Raw genomic sequence first — 20545 nt, 5'->3', positions numbered from 1 at the left:
GACTCTAAACAGTTATCGTCCACAGCTTTAGAACTGGCACTGAGGGTTTCAGTGCCAACAAATAAGAGTGAAGATAAAGGACATTGATTAGAGCCGCTGCTCCTTAACTTAGAAAGGAGTCAGCTGAGGTGGTTCGGGCATCTGGCAAGGATGCCCACTGGGCGCCTCCCTAGGGAGGTGTTTCAGGCACGTCCAGTGGGGAGGAGACCTCGGGGAAGACCCAGGACTAGGTGGAGAGATTATATCTCAACACTGGCCTGGGAACGCCTCGGGATCCCCCCGTCAGAGCTGGTCAATGTGGCCCGGGAAAGGGAAGTCTGGGGCCCCCTGCTTGAGCTGCTCCCCCCGCGACCCGACCCCGGATAAGCGGATGAGGATGAGGATGAGGATAAAGGACATTGATTAGTTGCAAGTTACATGAGGATTTTCTTCAAGAAATTAATTTGTACTATTGTTTTGTATCTTATGCTGTATCTTATTTGACATTTTGCGCTTTGGCAATATGAATGTTGGCCTAATATGTCAATGCCAATAAAGTCCTTTAACATTTTAGACAATTTTGAAAGATGACTGCAGGCTTAAAACGTTTTATTTTTTAATTAAAAGTACATTTTGAAAGACTTGCCATAGATAGATGCCATAGAATCATCTCCATAAATATTGTTAACAGTTTGACACTATGCATCTCTACCTCTCTCTATAGCATAGAATTTTCTCCATTTAAAAAGTTAGTTAATCTATATAATAATATAAATGTATAATAATACTTAGAAAAATATTTGATAAAATATATTATTAGATTAACCCTATAGATTATAACATACTTTTTTACAGTTTAGATTATTATTTAAATGTTGTAACTATTGGAACTGTCAGCATTCTTTTAATTTCTTCATAAATGTTGCTATTATGAAGACATAACTAATAAGAATTTCTAAGACTTATCTTTTAACTGTAAACTCCCATACAGCTATCCCCATCCTCCCATAGTCATCCAAGGCTTACGGTGCCGCCATGAAGGCCACCATGCAGGCTGCCTACCCCAACCATGGCAGGACAGCCCTAACCCTGGGCATCGACACCGCCGGAGGAGTCTTGACGCCCCTGATCATACGGGACACCATCATCCCCACCAAACAGACTCAGACCTTCAGCACAGGCACCGACAACCAGCCCGGGGTCCTGATCCAGGTCTTGGAAGGAGAGAGAGCCATGACCAAGGACAACCACCTGCTGTGCGAGTTCGAGCTGTCGGGAATCCCGCCCGCTCCGAGAGGGGTACCTCAGATCGAGGTCACCTTCGACATCGACGCAGACGGCATTCTGAACGTGTCTGCTGTGGACAAGAGCACGGTAAAAATAAAACACATCGCCAACAACAAAGGTCGCCTGCGCGAGGAAGACATCGAGAGGATGGTGCAGGAAGCAGACCAATACAAGGTAGAAGACGAGCAACAGAGGGAGAATATAGCGGCCAAGAACGCCCTGGAGTCCTACGCCTTCAACATGAAGAGAAGCCTGCAGGAGGACAACCTGAAGGACAGAGTGAGTGAGGAGGACAGGAAGAAGGTGGAGGAGAAGTGTGAGCAGGCCATCTTCTGGCTGAAGAACGACCAGCTGGCGAGGAAAGAGGAGTGCAAACGCAAGCTGAAGGAGTTGGAGAAGATATGTATTCCCCTCACCCCCATGATGATAAAGTTTGCACTTTTGAATCTTCACTCCCTCTCTGATAAAATCCCTGAATTGAATGATTTGATTTCTGAAAATAATATTGGCTTTATGTTTTTAACTGAAACCTGGCTTGACGACGATTCTGCTCACAATAAGCTGAGAAAGGCTTGTCCATTTGGTTACACCTCTCATCACGTCAATAGATCGGGTAAAACAAGAGGTGGGGTCGCTGTTATTTATTCTGAGAGATATTCAGAATCTGAGCCACTTCGATTTCAGGATTTTTCATCTTTTGAATACTTAGCACTGATGATCAAACAGCCTGAAGACCTACTTACTGTGACTGTCTATCGGCCGCCAGCTGAAAAAGTAACTACCTTTTATGAGGAGTTTGAAAAAATGTTGTCCATAATATGTTGCAAGCATGATAAAATCATTATAGTTGGGGATTTTAATTTCGCTGAACAAACAAAAGCTTTCAAGCAGCTTTTTGATTATCAACATTTTCTTCAGCACGTGAAAGAACCCACCCACAAACAAGGAAACACACTGGATTTAGTTTTTACTAGGGGTATTGATGTAAGAATTACATCCATTCCCCCCTTCCTTCCCTCTGATCATTATTGCATCCATTTTACCAAAAATCACAATTGCTGGCTAATTCCAAGAAACGGAATTATGGGGAAAAAAACTTCAGGGGGGAGGGAAGGAGGGATGGAGGGGGAGAGAGATAGAGAGTCAGAGGGAAAGAGTCAGAGAGCGAATGAGTCAGAGAGAGAGTGTCAGAGAAAGAGAGGGAGAGAGAGAGTCAAAGTGGGAGGGAGTCACAGAGAGAGAGAAAGAGAGAGAGAGAGAGAGAGAGAGAGAGAGAGAGAGAGAGAGAGAGAGAGAGAGAGAGAGAGAGAGAGAGAGAGGGAGGGAGAGAGAGAGTCAAAGTGGGAGGGAGTCACAGAGAGAGAGAAAGAGAGAGAGAGAGAGAGAGAGAGAGAGAGAGAGAGAGAGAGAGGGAGGGAGAGAGAGAGATTGTCAAAGAGGGAGAGAGTCAAAGAGAAAGTGAAAGAGAGAGAGTGGAAGAGAGAGTCAAAGAGACATAGATAGAGTGTGAGAGAGAGGGGAGGTAGAAAGGGAGGGATGGAGAGAGAGAGAGAGAGAGAGAGAGAGAGATGGAGAGGGAGAACGACACCTCATAACGCTCTTATGGTTCTACTTCCGTTTGGCCACTGGGGCCAGATTTTGATAACAGAGTTGCCTAATTGGTGATGGTTTACTATAGTAAACCATGATGGCGCCATGTTCACCGCATGAACATGGCGGAACATGAAACCGTCTGTTGGCATCGACTTTGCTCAGTTTTAAACGTTGTGTATGGGTAAACCAGCTCTAGATAAGGCCAAGTGTAGCCTTCCATACAGTGGCAATACAATGTGCTTCTCATTAATAAAAGCAAAAGGATAGTAGTTGATAGGCTACATGAAATAAGGCGTTAGAACTTGAAACTGATCCTACTAAGTTCTGTTTAGTTCTGACTGTTTTTTGTAAGCGAATTACTTATTGTAACTCGCTTTGAATTAAAGCATCTGCGAAATGCCCTAAATGGAAAAATAAACGACATGTTCATCTACACTTTTTAACATTTAAAGTAGGGCCTGGCAAGCTGCTCCAAAGAAAGAGTCCACACACCCCACAGCCGGTGCTGGCGTTATTCAGGGCCCTATGTTTTGTCTGTTGTTGTAACTTTGCTTGTTCTATCAAAATTAAAACTTTTTAAATTCACTGCGTTTTGTACCCATCTTTTACCGTAACTCAAAAACCATTCTAGTTTCCATGCTTTACCCACGAACCATTCTGTGAAGCAAATTCTCAACCAAATTAACCATGGTTAACAAACAAAAAAATAGGCATTCAATTACAATAAAACTATTAAACCATTGCAAGCATTTTATGTTTTAAAGTCGTAAATTATTTTAAAGTTCATGTTTTAGACTCTCTTCCCGATGATGGATGAGGCCCATGTAGTTAGGAATATGCTTTAACAACCCCGTCCTCATACCAAAATGTAGGTCCTACGTCGGTCCAAAGCGGAAAAAGATAGTAATTTTATTATAACTAGTTCTATGCACGAGCACGTGCACGAGACACGCCCCATAGGGCGAAGCTTAGACAGCTACACCTACAATCATAGAACTAATAACATAACTATTCTATCTTAATTTTTTTGGCCCAATTCTTTTGTATAGGCCTGAGTCCACGTCACGTGACTGTCAAGTTTCTGTTTGCAAAAACAAACACGGCTGACATATATGCAATTTTTTGGATAGATCCAGCATTAAAATGGCGTTTGACTTTGTAATTACGAAGATTAACATAACACACACTTTGAGGAGAATACATTTCTGTCTGCTCACACACTCAATGTGGATAATTCAGGTAGATTCCACATTCCATCTTTAGAAATTAAGCAACTATTGATCTGGTTCTCTATTCCTTATTCCTATAATGCAGCTTGCCATGATCATACACACTGAGCATGAAGAATAACCTCCCACACATGAGGGGGTCATTGCCTCGGGGGCACTCGGGGAGGCGCTGTTCCCTCTGGATTCCCCCGACAGCTTTCTGGATAGGGTTCTCCATTTAATAACTCCCTTTGAGTAAAACTGAGAAACATATGTAGGAGGAGTGGGGGAAAGGGGGTGAAGATAACCTACAGGATTCCTTCTGATCGGGTGGAAAGCAACAGTGAAGTAACGAGGAGGAGCCAGACACCACGGGCACGTTTAAATTGTTTATTTATAACAATCTGGACAAAATGTTTGCACTAATTAAAATACGAAGTGTAAAATGAGTGGGGTCATCCCTACGTTCCCGGGGTCCTATGTTCCCCGCTTGGAGAACATGGGACCCTTTTTTGGAAAAAAGTCCTATGTTCTCCGTTTTTCCCATAAAGGGTCCCATGTTCCCCTGTAGCAATACATACCGGGGAGCATAGGACCCTTTTTCTGGAAATAGTTCCTATGTTTCCCGCAATCTATCAATCTTTACGGTAGACGCTCAGCATGGCTAGTAGGCCAGTAGGCCTACCGTCGCATGGCCCACCTTAGCTCAAGCAGCCCAAAACTTAAATTTGCACGGCATGCTACTTTCTGGTTACTTTTATATTTGTATCTTCCCACCCAGTCATATTGTCTTGCATCGAGGCTTAGCTTTTTCCTTTTATTATCCTACCTGTTCTCCATTGTATTGTGCACCCTTGTGGAGAGTTTAAAACAAAATGTCATTATATATTCACCACTAATAACGTTTAATTTAATTTGTTTAATTAGATCTGTTTCATATATGAGTGCAGTACGAAATGTATAAATATCTGTTTCAGATCTAAAGTTCTATACAAATATAAATATATATAATAGGCTACATCAAGGCAGAACAAGAACCCAACTACCTTCATTAGAAAGAAACATAAAGCGACCAACAACCACGTAGGCTAAAGAACAGAAACTATTGAGTTGCTGATCTATTGAATAATCACTGGCACATTTTATTTACAAAACATATATTGAATTGTGAACTTAGTCTTGTATTGGACTTCAGGACCCCTATCGTTCCAAGTTTATAGCGTTTTGGCAGAATCTGCTAAAAACAGCCAACTGAAGAATGCGCACGGTTTCTGTGCTCCAAAACGAACGTTCCTTCTCGTTATCATAACAAACATATCCCAAATCCATTTTACACCGGATTTGTCCTTGCTATGTAAATAATTTACATTTACATGTATGGCATTTAGCGGACGCTTTTATCCAAAGTGACTTGCAATAAGTAAAAAAAAATATATATAAATACGTTCATGCAAGGTCACAAAATGAATGCATAAAGTTGGACCGAGTGGAATATGCTTGCAAAAAAGGAAAGGATACATTATGAGACCTTTTCCCATTTTTCCCTCATAAGCGTGAATTTATTCCACATTGAAGATACAATAATTGAGAGATCCCTTTGTTGTAGAATGTTTATTTTATCTTGTAGCTGTTAATACACATACAAATTCATTGTTCTATAATTTATTATAACAGGAACATAATGGTATAATGTTTAACCTCTTAAAGTAGTCTAGTCTAATCGAGAAGTTTTTTAGTGATGATTTTGATTGTGCTTAAATAAAAATGGTAAATGGACTGCATTAATGTAGCGCTTTTCTAACCAGTAGCCACTCAAAGCGCTTTACAGTATTGCCTAAAATTCACCAATCTCTGCACACATTCACTCACCGACGGCGGTGTCAACCATGCAAGGCGACAGCCAGCTCGTCGGGAGCAGTAAGGGAGAGGGGTCTTGCTCAGGACCACCTCAACCCTCAGCTAGGAGGAGCTAGGGGATCGAACTAGCAACCTACCGGTTACCAGCCAACCGGCTCCACCTCCTGAGGATGCCGCAAAATCAATATTTTTATAAAATAGGCCGGTGCAAGAGTAAAGGGTACCCTGACAAAAGTCAGGGTATCCTTTACTCTGTGGAAGATGTGTCCTTGTTGGGTCCGTCCTACCTCACCTTGCACATCACTGAATTGAAATAACTCAATAACAATGTTCTGTCCACTCTAACTGGCTGTGTCGCTGTGACGTGAACTAGCATATCCTGACTGGCTGGGTGGCACGTGTGGGAGAGGTTTTGGGAGGGTCATAGATAGTAAGATACAGTCCGGCCAGCATTGCAGCGGTCAGCAGCTCATTTTAATAGCCTGGTACTACCAGACTCTCGTACTTCATTTCATTTGTACAGCGAGTCTGGACCTACTCAATTGACAAACGTTGACTCACTTGAAGGCGGGTGTCTGTTGAAGTTTAAAACTATTGGATCTGCCCAGTGCCACTCTGGATCTGCCATAACCAATCGCTAACGTTTGGCCAGGAATCACGTTGCGCGCAGGCTGTAAACAAACCAAACACTGTGCGTGAAGATGTCCGTCAACGAGAGCTGACTTTAACTTCATCGTTCTCAGCCACTCCCTCTGTTCGCTGATTGGACCGCCAAAAATCTGGCTTCCAAGGAACCCATGCATATGAAGCAGACCCAGACTAAAGTGAAATGTAAATTGAGCGGAAGTAGGTAGGTGGGCGGTGCCAGGCTAGCTAGTTAAAATGTTACAACTACCGGTTACCAGCCAACCCGCTCTACCTCCTGATCATGCTGCCCATTTAATAAATTTAAGTGAAATGAATCCCAGGTTGGAGATTTGGGATTAAAACATCATACACAATGTAAGTATGACATGGGATTAAATCTTTAGATTAAGGATATACACATTCTTCTTTAGTTTATCATATAAATTCACCGGCCAGAAACGTTTGATGTCCGAAATAACCAACCTCAATGACGAGCAGTATAATCGACTAACAGATCATTTTATTATACATTTTAATATACCCTGACTTTTGCAAACAAGTCAGGGTATCGTTTACTTCTGAACCAAATCTATCGTTTACTACTGCACAGGTTTATTTTTTACTTGTGCACCGGTCTATCATTTACTTGTGCACTGGTCCATCCTTCACCTGGAGGCACATTTTAGTCAAGAAGTCACGCTGCTTGTCAATGGGCCGGCGGCAGTTGTGGAAGATGCGTCCCTTGTTGGGTCCGTCCTACTTCACCTTGCACATCACTGCTGCCTCGTTACAGTTGCACATGTTCTCTGTGGACCTGCCCCTGTCAACAGCACCAGTTCTTCCTGCTGCAGCATATACGCAGAGGGTGTTATGGGGAAGTGAGCGAGTGGACCCAAATGCTCGCAGCTCAACAAAGAGTGACACTGACACAGAGAGTCCTCCTTTACTGAGGGGTTTGGGGGCTTTATGGCAGGAGGGTAGTCGGACAGGCGAGGGTTCAGCGGCAGGAGGGTAGTCAGACAGGTGAGGGTTGGGCGACAGGAGGGTAGTCAGACAGGCGAGGGTTCTGCGACACTAGAGACAGAGAGGAGATCGTTAGGATGAGTGACGGAACACAAGGACTCAGCAGACTTGGCACTTGTTAGGGCCAGGGACGAGGTAATAACTGTTACGTGTGAGACAACGCTCTAGTGATGATTGTCTGGTGAACCGGGGTTGATATACTGGGTGCTGATGGAGGATTGCCAGCAGGTGTGTAGAGCAGGATGAATGGATGATGAGACTGGGCCCCACTAGGTGGCAGTTAGACGGTGTGACAGAGGGAGCCTCGTCCAGCCTTCTGCTTTGCAGACGTGCAGCTTGTGAACAGGCAAAGCAGGCAACTGCTTGTGGCCCCCAAGGGCCGCCAAACTTTACTCCACAGCAATGACTCATAGTAACTGCAGTGACTGCATCTCCCTCGCAGGACAATTTCAACGACAACGAGATGGAAACCGGTCATCCCCATCAGCTAGGGAAGGGCTGCCCAATGCGTTGGTAGCGCAGGGTTGCGTGACATTCCAAAAAAGATAAAAGTATCATCCCTATAGCATTTAACACTTGATTGAAGAAAATGATCTGCCTTACTTTGACAAACGGTTCAAGACTTTAGTCGAGCCAGTCGCTACATTTTTCTGCTAAAAAGGGAAAAGTATCCAAAATTGGCTTACAGAAAAAGTGCCTGTTTTGCTGCCGAGGTCTGGGGTACAGAGCATGAGGGCCAGGATGTCAGTGGAGGAGGAGCTGTGGTGGGGGGGGGGGATTTTGTTGTCGATGATGACCAGGTTTGTTTCGGTGAGGATGTTGTTGAGTACTCTGCCAGAGTGCTTGGTGCTGTTCTTGATATGATGAGGGGCGGTTCCAGGGGTGTGGTGTTTTACTTCTCAATTCCAGCAAACATTTCCTCAAACTGCGCCGTCAACAAGTCCAATAGACGTCAAGTTTCTCCTGTCCTTATTGAGTGGAACAGAAGTTGAGTGACACATTTTATGTTATCCAGACCCCAGATCGGAGGCGCAAGTCTAGAGTTTGCCACGTCAACATGCTAAAGTTATACCATGCAAAGGTTACTCCTCACGAGGACTCCTTAGAAGGGTCTACAGGTCCCACTGTCAAGTCTGCCATATTAGCTGTATTGGTTCCAGGCTCATACCAGGTTACTGAGGGTGACGAGGATGGATTGGAGTTGCGGAGTGCTCCTCAACAGACCCATCGGTTGTTGAACTCTCAGATGCTGTTGTCTCTTAATGCCCATCTGACCTATCTGGATGAGGAACGTAGGGTGACATGGCAGCCCAGATACATGCGTTCCCTTGTCTGTTCGGTGATGTTCCTTCCGTGACCACCGTTTTGAAACAAGGCAGTGTGTTGGTCGGTAAGGTGAGGAGTTGTTCGGTAGGGTGAGGAATTGGTCGGTAGGGTGAGGAGTTGGTTGTTACAAATTTGATTTGTTTAAAGGATATTGGCAGGTGCCGTGGTCCGGAAGGGCTCCAATAATGTGTGTGCGGATGCCCTTCCTCGTGTGTGATGTTGGTGCGCAGTATCGCAAGCCATTGCTCTTATGTGAAGGGGTGTGACGTGTGTGGTTGTTGTCCTTGTGTTTTCCTCTGTTGCCCCTCTTCTTCTTTGCCCCCCATTGTATTAGTCCCCGTTTGCCTGTTTGGTTCATGCGTCGTGGCTGGTTATTATTTTGTGCTTGGTACGCCATAGGGGTTTAGTGAATAGGACACCCTTGTGTTTACACTATCATCACGTAGTTGTTCCTATGTTATCACATCAGGTGAGAAGCGGGCCGCCCTCTGTATGTATTAGCCTAGAATGTGTGTGTATGGAAGTAAATCTGTGCCATCGGGTTTTGAAAATAAAAACACATTGAATTATAAGCACTGAATATTTATGCATTGAAATAACCTATCTGAATTTTTTGCCTCTGAATTTAACTCTTTACATTTTCAATATATCATATTCACCTTCATTTTTCAATGTTAAAAATTTCAACGTTAAAAAATTCAACGTTAAAATATTCAACTCAAATATTTTCAGCGTCCAAAAATTCAGTCCGCCAAAGTCACCATCAAAATTCAGTGTACGAAATTCAGTGTTAACATCCGGGTACCCAAGAAAGAGCAATCGATCCTAGATGCTAGATCGCGGTCAAACGAGTGGTCGGGTCAGAGGAAAAAACTAACAACCACAACGATGGAGTTTGGGGGATTTATCAATGTTTATTTTGAGCTTGGCCTCAAATATTCGGACATCAAATCGATACTTGCCAGTAGGCACGCCTTCCACATAAGTGAGAGACATCTGAAGAGGATACTGTGAGATAGGGGACACTCGCCGCAAGGCGTACTCTGACCTGTCGGTCCTGGTGGATTTTATTAGCGACCAACTGCAGTAGGCCTACTCTGGACAGCTTCACGGGTACCGATGGATGTACGCTAAATGCAGGGAGCATCGACTGCGTGTGAGGAAAGACGCAGTGCGGTTGTTGTTGTAAGAGCTCGATCCCAGAGGAGTGTCACGAAGGGCGAGACGTCTCAGACGACGAAACTAACTACTAGTGTAGATAATAATAGATAGTGTACATAATAATACAACTAGTATTACTTTTCAATGAGACACAGTTGTCGGCCTAGACCAGGGGAGTTACTTAAAGGGTACAGAGTAATACGAAGGGCTACTTGTTTGATACAAACTTCCTGAAAGTTATTCAACATGACAAATGGTTAATGTTTAACAAGTTTCATGAATATTGTACCTTCCTAATGGTAATGGCAGCCTACCAATCTTTATAACTTTTGGTCCCAAATAATCCGGTAGAAATAAATAATAATAATAATAATAATAATAATAATACAAACAAACCCCCTTAAGGGGGGTTTCCAACTTGTTGTGGTTGAAATTGTACTGCGAGTGAGACGCAGTGACTGCAGTTACTATGAGTCATATGTTTGGAGTGAAGTTTGTCGGCCCTTGCGGGCCCCAAGCAGTTGCCTGCTTTGCCTGTTCACAAGCTGCGCGCCTGTATAGCACACGTAAAAGGCTGGACGAGGCTCCCTCTGTCACGCTGTCTAACTCTGCCACCTAGTGGGGCCCAGTCTCATCATCCATTCATCCTGCTCTACACACCTGCTGGCAATCCTCCATCAGCACCCAGTATATCAACCCCGGATCTCCAGACAATCATTAATAGATTGTTGTCTCACACGTAACAGTTAGTACCTCGTCCCTGGCCCTTCCTAGTGCCAAGATTGCTGAGTCCTTGTGTTCCGTCACTCATCCTAACGATCTCCTTTCTGTCTCTAGTGTCGCAGAACCCTCGCCTGTCTGACTACCCTCCTGTCGCTGAACCCTCGCCTGTCCGACTACCCTCCTACCATAAAGCCCCCAAACCCCGTCTTTACTAATCTGTTGGTCCTCAGTAAAGGACCTTTAATTGACTCTCTGTGTCAGTCTCACTCTGTGTTGAGCTGCGAGCATTTGGGTCCACTCGCTCACTTCCCCATAACACCCTCTGTGTAGGCCTATATGCTGCAGCAGGAAGAACTGGTGCTGTTGACAGGGGCAGGTCCCGCCACAGAGACCATGTGCAACTGTAACGAGGCGGCAGGGCAATGTGTAATAAAATGATCTGTTAGTCGATCATACTGCTAGTCATAGAGGTTGGTTATCTCGGACACCAAACGTCTCTGGCCGGTGAATTGATATGATAAACTATAGAAGAATGTGTATATCCTTAATCTAAAAATTCAATCCCATGTCATTATTACATTGTGTATGATGTTTTAATCCCAAACCTCCAACCTGGGATTAATTTCACTTAAGTTTATTAAATGGGCAGCATGATCAGGAGGTGGAGGGGGTTCGCTGGTAACCGGAAGGTTGTAACATTTAAACTAGCTTGTATCTTAACATGAGCTGCTGACCGCTGCAATGCTGGCCGGACAGTATCTTACTATCTATGACCCTCCCAAAACCTCTCCCACACGTGCCACCCAGCCAGTCAAGATATGCTAGTTGACGTCACAGCGACACAGCCAGTTAGAGTGGACAGAACACTGTTATTGAGTTATTTCAATTCAGTGATGTGAATGGTGAGGTAGGACGGACCCAACAAGGACACATCTTCCACAGAGTAAAGGATACCCTGACCTTTGTCAGGGTATCCTTTACTCTTGCACCGGCCTATTATATAAAAATATTGATTTTGCAGCATCCTCAGGAGGTGGAGCGGGTTGGCTGGTAAGCGGAGGGTTGCTAGTTCGATCCCCTAGCTCCTCCTTGCTGAGGGTTGAGGTGGTCCTGAGCAAGACCCCTCTCCCTTACTGCTCCCGATGAGCTGGCTGTCGCCTTGCATGGTTGACACCGCCGTCGTGAGTGAATGTGTGCAGAGATTGGAGAGTTTTAGGCAATACTGTAAAGCGCTTTGAGTGGCTACTAGTTAGAAAAGCACTACATAAATGCAGTCCATTTACCATTTTTATTTTAGCACAATCAAAATCATCATTAAAAAACTTCTCGATTAGACTACTAGACTACTTGAAGAGATAAAACATTATACCATTATGTCCCTGTTATTATAAATTATAGAACAATGCATTTGTATGTGTATTAACAGCTAAAAGATGAAATAAACATTCTACAACAAAGGGGATCTCTATTTTATTGTTTCTTCAGTGTGGAATAAATTCACGCTTATAAGGGAAAAACGTGAAAATGTCTCATAATATTTACATTTTAAAGTCCAACTATATGCAGTCATTTTTTGACCTTGCATGAACGTATTTACATCAAATGAGAACATGTGGCAGAGTGCTCAGTCATTATACAGCATTTGAAAGAAAAAAAGGTTTTATCCTTATTACTGTAGAGTGAGATTGACAGGTAGGTATGGTACCGGTATATATAAAAAGGTAAAAGAAATAGAGGGGAAGACCTGCAGCAAAGGACCACGGGCATGGTACGCACTCTACACAGAGAACCACGAGGAGGGGGAACAAGAAATACCCTTTTAAATCCATAACAGTCATATTGATCATATTCCATTCAGTCCAACAGTCTGCTTCAGTCCACCTCCTCGATGGTGGGCCCCTGGGAGCCAGCTCTGGCCTGCTCTCCACAGCTGCCTGCTGGCATTCCCACCTGGTACAGCCTGGAGATGATGGGGCTACACAGCTTCTCCAACTCCTTCAGCTGGTGTTGGTACTCCTCTTTCTCCGCTAGCTGGTTGTTCTCCAGCCAGAGGATGGCCTGCTCACACTTCTCCTCCACCTTCTTCCTGTCCTCCTCACTCACTCTGTCCTTCAGGTTGTCCTCCCGCAGGCTGCTCTTCATGTTGAAGGCGTAGGACTCCAGGGCGTTCTTGGCCGCTATATTCTCCCTCTGTTGCTCGTCTTCAGGGTATATAAAAATGTATATTAAAATAATCTGTTGGTCGATTATAATATTAGTCATAGAGCAGGTTATATCAGACACCAAAACAACTCTGGCCGGTGAATAGATATTATGATAAACAATGCAAGAATGTGTATATCCTTAATCTAACAGTTTAATCCCTTGTCATAATTACATTGTGTATGATGTTTTAATCCCAAACCTCCAACCTGGGATTCATTACATTACGTTTATTAAATGGGCAGCATGATCAGGAGGTAGAGCGGGTTGGCTGGCAACCGGAAGGTTGTAACATTTAAACTAGCTCGTATCTTAAAATGAGCTGCTGACCGCTGCAATGCTGGCCAGACAGTATCTTACTATCTATGACCCTCCCAAAACCTCTCCCTCACGTGCCACCCAGCCAGGCAAGATATGCTAGTTGACGTCACAGCGACACAGTTAGAGTGGACAGAACACTGTTATCGAGTTATTTCAATTCAGTGATGTGCAAGGTGAAGTAGGACGGACCCAACAAGGACACATCTTCCACAGAGTAAAGGATACCCTGACTTTTGTCAGGGTATCCTTTACTCTTGCACCGGCCTATTTTATAAAAATATTGATATGGCGGCATCCTCAGGAGGTGGAGCCGGTTGGCTGGTTTTTGATTTGATTTGATTTGATTTAAATTTATTTCGAACATGTAAAAGAAAACAAAAAATATATATCATACACAAATTATTGATGTTAAACAAAATAGAAAGCATAATTAGATACATAAATGATAAATACTTGATAATTGTAACATGTTCGAAAAGGGGTGGGAAGAAGTTTACACTTATTTAATCCCATCCCTTCTCCGTAATTCATTGAAATTAACATTCCTTAGTCATAATAATTATTAACATTTTCATTTATTAATAAATATATATATATATATATATATATATATATATATATACATACACACATTATACTATTGTTCCTAAACGAACGTTCCAATTCGTTATCATACCAAACATATCCCAAATCCATTTTACACCGGATTTGTCCTTGCTATGTAAATATAAATACGTTCATGCAAGGTCACAAAATGACTGCATAAAGTTGGACTGGGTGGAATATGTTTGCAAAAAAAGTAAAGGATACATTATGAGACATCTTCCAGTTTTTCCCTTATAAGCGTGAATTTATTCCATATTGCAGTAGCAATAAAATAGAGATCGCTTTTGTTGTAGAATGTTTATTTTATCTTGTAGCTGTTAATGCACATACAAATTCATTGTTCTATAATTTATTATAACAGGAACATAATGGTATAATGTTTACCTCTTCAAGTAGTCTAGTGTAATCGAGAAGTTTTATAATGATGATTTTGATTGTGCTAAAATAAAATGGTAAATGGACTGCATTTATGTAGCGCTTTTCTAACCAGTAGCCAGTCAAAGCGCTTTACAGTATTGCCTAAAACTCTCCAATCTCTGCACACATTCACTCACCGACGGCGGTGTCAGCCATGTAAGGCGACAGCCAGCTCGTCGGGAGCAGTAAGGGAGAGGGGTCTTGCTCAGGACCACCTCAAGGGGATCGAACTAGAACCTACCGGTTACCAGCCATCTGGCTCCACCTCCTGAGGATGCCGCCAAATCAATATTTTTATAAAATAGGCCGGTGCAAGAGTAAAGGATACCCTGACAAAGGTCAGGGTATCCTTTACTCTGTGGATGATGTGCCCTTGTTGGGCCCGTCCTACTTCACCATTCACATCACTGAATTGAAATAACTCAATAACAGTGTTCTGTCCACTCTAACTGGCTGTGTCACTGTGACGTCAACTAGCATATCGTGACTGGCTGGGTGGCACGTGAGGGAGAGGTTTTGGGAGGGTCATAGATAGTAAGATACAGTCTGGCCAGCATTGCAGCGGTCAGCAGGTCATTTTAAGAAACAAGCTAGTTTAAATGTTACAACCTTATTATAAACTTTAATGTAATGAATCCCAGGTTGGAGGTTTGGGATTAAAACATCATACACAATGTAATTATGACGAGGGATTAAACTGTGAGATTAAGGATATACACATTCTTATATTGTTTATCGTATATATATTAACCGGCCAGAGACGTTTTGGTGTCTGATATAACTAAACTCTATGACTAACAGTATAGTCATAGAGGGGTACCTCTGATCGAGGTCACCTCCGACATCGACGCAGGTGGCATTCTGAACGTGTCTGCTGTGGACAAGAGCACGGGCAAACAGAACAAGATCACCAACGACAAGGGCCGCCTGAGCAAGGAAGACATCGAGAGGATGGTGCAGGAAGCAGACCAATACAAGGTAGAAGACGAGCAACAGAGGGAGAATATAGCGGCCAAGAACGCCCTGGAGTCGTACGCCTTCGTACGCGTTTGTCATCCTTTCTCTCTGATGCTCTCCTCTGTTGGTTGGTCATTTTACCCTTTTTTTTTTATTAAGGTTGTTCCGGTTATGTCTCGCCCAGATTGTTCCGTGAAGCCGAACCACTCATTATCGAAATATGATTGCTATTGCAGACTTAAAAAACAAATGAATAACTGCACAATATCTATTTGGTTTCTCACATGGGAGAAACAAATAACACGGGATGACACATCATTAAAAGACGGCTACACCTTATGGCCTACGTCACCCTAATGTGGGCACTACCTAGGATGTTCCAGAATGATCTAGAGGACAAATGTTTAGTATAAAAGAACCCACAGTACCGTCAGTTGACCACAAAAAGCCTGAAACGATCAACAAGACTGAGAAGACCGACAAATGTAAGCAAACCCTTATTTCTATGTTCCATGTTTTGTTTAACAAGCCTATTTCTATAGGTCATTTATCCACTTGAGCCTGGAGCTCTGCAATTTTGATTACATTCACTGAACTTATATTTAATTTAGAATATTGACGATTGATGATTGTCATCATCAATGTATGGCGACACATTAGTGCCATAATTCACTAATGTGATAAAAGATGCATTCGGGCGTATTATATTATTCCACACGCGTAGATATTAACTGCGAGCGCGCAAAAGACCTCTGCGCGCGCGCAAATTACCTCTGCGCGCGCAAAACAGCCTCTCGCGTGCGCAAATTACCTCAACGCGCGCAAAACAGCCTCTCGCGCGTAACAGCCTCTCGCGAAAGATGTTTTTACGCTCGCTCGAATTTTGGCACTATGGGGGAGGGAACCAAGGCAGGGCGGGCTTTCCTATGATTGGCCGTTTCTGAAGCGCGATATTTGATTGACAGCCCTCCTCAGCCTTCCTCTCATTCAATTCTGAATTGGCTGAAACGGTAGTTACGTATTGTAACTCTAGATTCTATGAGTATAGGAACAGCCTTTTAAGGCTATTGCTATTGGGTTATCCCTAGGCGTGAGCCGTAGCACTGAAAAATGTGTAATCCCCGACCACCAACAGCGTGGGCCTCAATTACGTCCGCGTGCGGCGTGCCTCAACGACGTCCGCATTTCGCAGATATAGTCGGGCGCCGGCGGACGTTCTGCTCCCAATAAACAGCTTTTCTTCTGCTATTTAAAGGACAATGAGGCCGACACTTAAAAGGCTGCGCCTATACTCATAGAATCTGGAGTTAAAATACGTAACTATCGTTTCAGCCATTTACTGAACAATTCAGAATTGAATGAGAGGAGGGCTGTCAATCAAATATCGCGCTTCAGAAACGGCCAATCATAGGAAAGCCCGCCCTGCCTTGGTTCCCTCCCCCATAGTGCCAAAATTAAATTCGAGCGAGCGTAAAAACAACCTTTGCGAGAGGCTGTTACGCGCGAGAGGCTGTTTTGCGCGCGCTGAGGTAATTTGCGCGCGCGAGAGGCTGTTTTGCGCGCGCAGAGGTAATTTGCACGCGTGCAGAGATCATTTGCGCGCTCGCAGTTAACATCTCCACGCGTGGAATAATATAATACGGCCGAATGCATCTTTTATCACATTAGTGAATTATGGCACTAATGTGTCGCCATATCAATGTGACATAAGGCAGTATCAGAAAGATTAAAAGTGTATTTAGATACACAAAGCATGTAAACAGTTTGTTCAAGGGAAGATCCCGCCCCTGCCATTAAGACTCAAGAGTCTAAAGTTTAGACTCTTGAGCCTGTTCTAAAGCTGTGGACGATAACTGTTTAGACTCTAAAAAGTTATCGTCTACAGCTTTACAACTGGCACTGAGAGTTTCAGTGCCAACAAATAAGAGAGAAGTTAAATAGACATGTACACAGAAGTGTGGAAATTTACTGGCACACACGGTCATGAAAGGGACACATACGTGAGATATAAGAGTGACGTGTCTGGTACAGAAGTTGAGAATGTCCGGACACGGACATTGATTAGTAGTTACATGAGGATTTTCTTCTAGAAAATTTATTTTGTTCTATTGTTTTGTATCTTATGCTGTATCATATTTGACATTTTGTGCTTTGGCAATGTGAATGTTGGCCTAATATGTCAATGCCAATAAAGTCCCAATTTTGGACAATCTTGAAAGATGATTTCACGCTTAAAGGTAAAGAAACGTTTTATGTTTAATTAAAAGTACATTTTGAAAGACTTGCCATAGAAGGACTTGTCTTTAATCATCTCCATAAATATTATTAACAGTATGACACTATGCATCTCTACCTCTCTTTGGAGTAGAGTTTTCTCCATTTAAAAAGTCAGTTAATCTTTATAATAATGTATAATAATAATACTTTTATATTTGTAAAACCCTACAAATTATAAAAAAAATTCTTACAGATTACATTATTATTTAAATGTTGTAACTATTGGAACTGTCAACATTCTTTTAATTTATTTATAAATGTTGCTATTGTGAAGACATAACTAATAATCATTTCTAACACTTATCTTTTAACTGTGAACTCCCATACAGCTATCCCCATACTCCCATACTCATCCAAGGCTACGGTGCCGCCATGCAGGCCACCATGCAGACTGCCTACCCAAACCGTGGCAGGACAGCCCTAACCCTGGGCATCGAGACGGCCAGAGGAGTCATGACGCCCCTGATCATACGGGGCACCATCGTCCCCACCAAACAGACTCAGACCTTCAGCACAGGCACCGACAACCAGCCGGGGGTCCTGATCCAGGTCTTTGAAGGAGAGAGAGCCATGACCAAGGACAATTACCTGCTGGACGAGTTCGAGCTGTCGGGAATCCCGCCCGCTCCGAGAGGGGTACCTCAGATCGAGGTGACCTTCGACATCGACGCAGACGGCATTCTGAACGTGTCTGCTGTGGACAAGAGCACGGTAAAAATAAAACACATCGCCAACAACAAAGATCGCCTGAGCGAGGAAGACATCGAGAGGATGGTTCAGGAAGCAGACCAATACAAAGAAGAAGACGAGCAACAGAGGGAGAAAATAGCGGCCAACAACGCCCTGGAGTCCTACGCCTTCAACATGAAGAGCAGCCTGCGGGAGGACAACCTGAAGGACAGAGTGAGTGAGGAGGACAGGAAGAAGGTGGAGGAGAAGTGTGAGCAGGCCATCCGCTGGCTGGAGAACAACCAGCTAGCGGAGAAAGAGGAGTACCAACACCAGCTGAAGAAGTTGGAGAAGCTGCCTATATCCCTCATCCCTGTGATGATAAACTTTGCACTTTTGAATCTTCGAGGCCTCATTGATGATACAATCCCTGAATTGAATAATTTGATTTCTGAAAATAATATTAGCTTTATGTTTTTAACTGAAACCTGGCTTAAAGACAGTACTCTTTACAATAAGTTGAGAGAGTCTTGTCCAAATGGTTTCACCTCTCATCAGGTCAATAGACCATTGGAAAGCCATGGTGGGGTCGCCGTTATTTATTCTAAGAGATATTCAGAATCTGAGCCACTTCGATTTGGGGAATTTTCATATTTTGAATACTTAGCACTGATGATCAAACAGCCTGAAGACCTACTTACTGTGACTGTCTATCGGACGTCCAAAGATGTAACATCCTTTTATGCTGAGTTTAGAGATATGTTGTCCATCATATGTCCCCAACATGATAAGATCATTATAGTTGGGGATTTTAATTTCCCTATACAAGTAGCACCATTCCTGAAGCTTTTTGATGATCGAAATTTTCTTCAGCATGTGAAAGAACCCACCCATAACAAAGGAAATATTCTGGATTTAGTTTTTACTAGGGGTATTGGTGTAAGGATTAAATCCATTCAACCCTTCCCTTCTTCTGATCATAAGTGCATCCATTTTACCAAAAATCAGAACACCCTCCCTTTAACCATTGCACAAACATTCAGCGAAATTGAGTTAGGGAGAGAGTCCGAGAGAGAGAGAGAGAAAGAGAGAGAGAAGAGAGAGAGGGAAGGAGCGAGAAGGAGAGGGAGAGAGGGAGAGAAAGAGAGAGAGAGAGAAGAAGAGAGGGAGATAGATGGAGGGAGAGATAGAGAGAGAGAGAACATGTCAGGGAGGAGAGAGGGAAAAACAGAGTGAGAGGGGAGGTAGAAAGGGAGGGATGGAGAGAGAGTGAGAGAGAGGGGGGAGGTAGAAAGGGAGGGATGGAGAGAGAGAGAGAGAGAGAGAGAGAGAGAGAGAGAGAGAGAGAGAGAGAGAGAGAGAGAGAGAGAGAGAGAGAGAGAGAGAGAGAGAGAGAGAGAGAGAGAGAGAGAGAGAGAGAGAGAGACACACATAGACAGAGTTCTTGTGAACGACACCTCATGTCGCTATTATGATTCACTCACGTTAGGCATCTGGGGCCAGATTTCGATAACAGAGTTTTTCCAGTTGGGAAAAATGTTCATGTTCATGTTTCGCCATGAACATGGCGGAACATGAAAGTTTTACTCAATATAAATGAGTCAAACATCATATATCACATACTTTACTATTGATTGACATTGTAACCATCTGTTTGCATCAACTTTGCTCAGTTTTAAACGTTGTGTACTGGTAAACCAGCTAAGGGCATGTGTATTCTTCCATACAGTGGTAATACAATGTGCTTCTCATAAATTAAAGCAACAGGATAGGAGGTGATAGGCTACAAGGAAATAAAGGCGTTTGAACTGGAAACTGATTCTTCTAAGTTCTGTTAAATTCGGACTTTTTTTTTATCTGATAAAAAACCCTCTGGTACATGTTCATTTTCACTTTTAACATGTAAAGTAGGGCCTGGCAAGCAGCTCAGAAGAAAGTAGAAAGAAAGTAGTCCTACACACACCCCACAGCCCACCACATGTTGGTGGGTGCTGGCGTTATTCAGGACCCTATGTTTTGCCTGTTACATGTCAAAAATATTTTTTTTACGTTTTGTACGCATCTTTTACCTTAACTTAGAATTTTTTTAGTTTTCATACTTCATACTACCCAAGAACCAGTATGTCAAGCAAATTCTCAACAAAATTAACCAGGGTAAAGCATTCAAATACAATGAAACCATCAAAAGATTACAAGCATTTTGTGTTTTAAAGTTGTAAAGTCTTTTCAAGCAGAATCTTTTTTAAAGATATTTTATATACTTTGTGTAAAATGCTTTAGACTAACTTCCTGTCGATGGCGATGGATGAGGC

At 43.1% G+C, this 20545-nt stretch overlaps 2 protein-coding genes across 2 annotated transcripts; both read left to right on the top strand.

Moving 5' to 3' along the window:
- Window positions 1–746: 746 nt before the first annotated feature.
- LOC132475945 (heat shock 70 kDa protein-like) lies at window positions 747–15746 on the top strand. Its single transcript, XM_060077357.1, has 2 exons — window positions 747–1353; window positions 15216–15746. The coding sequence occupies exons 1-2, from the start codon at window positions 1015–1017 to the stop codon at window positions 15642–15644; spliced, it is 768 nt and encodes a 255-aa protein (XP_059933340.1). The 5' UTR covers window positions 747–1014; the 3' UTR covers window positions 15645–15746.
- On the top strand, window positions 15638–19484 carry LOC132445438 (uncharacterized). Its single transcript, XM_060035423.1, has 2 exons — window positions 15638–15772; window positions 17894–19484. The coding sequence occupies exon 2, from the start codon at window positions 17937–17939 to the stop codon at window positions 19467–19469; it is 1533 nt and encodes a 510-aa protein (XP_059891406.1). The 5' UTR covers window positions 15638–15772; window positions 17894–17936; the 3' UTR covers window positions 19470–19484.
- The last annotated feature ends 1061 nt before the right edge of the window (window positions 19485–20545 follow it).

The sequence above is a fragment of the Gadus macrocephalus genome, chromosome 2 (assembly GCF_031168955.1).
Source record: "Gadus macrocephalus chromosome 2, ASM3116895v1".
NCBI classification, from domain to species: Eukaryota; Metazoa; Chordata; class Actinopteri; order Gadiformes; family Gadidae; genus Gadus; species Gadus macrocephalus.
The sequence above is the reverse complement of the archived record's forward strand: the minus strand, read 5'-3'. Positions and strand labels throughout refer to the sequence as shown.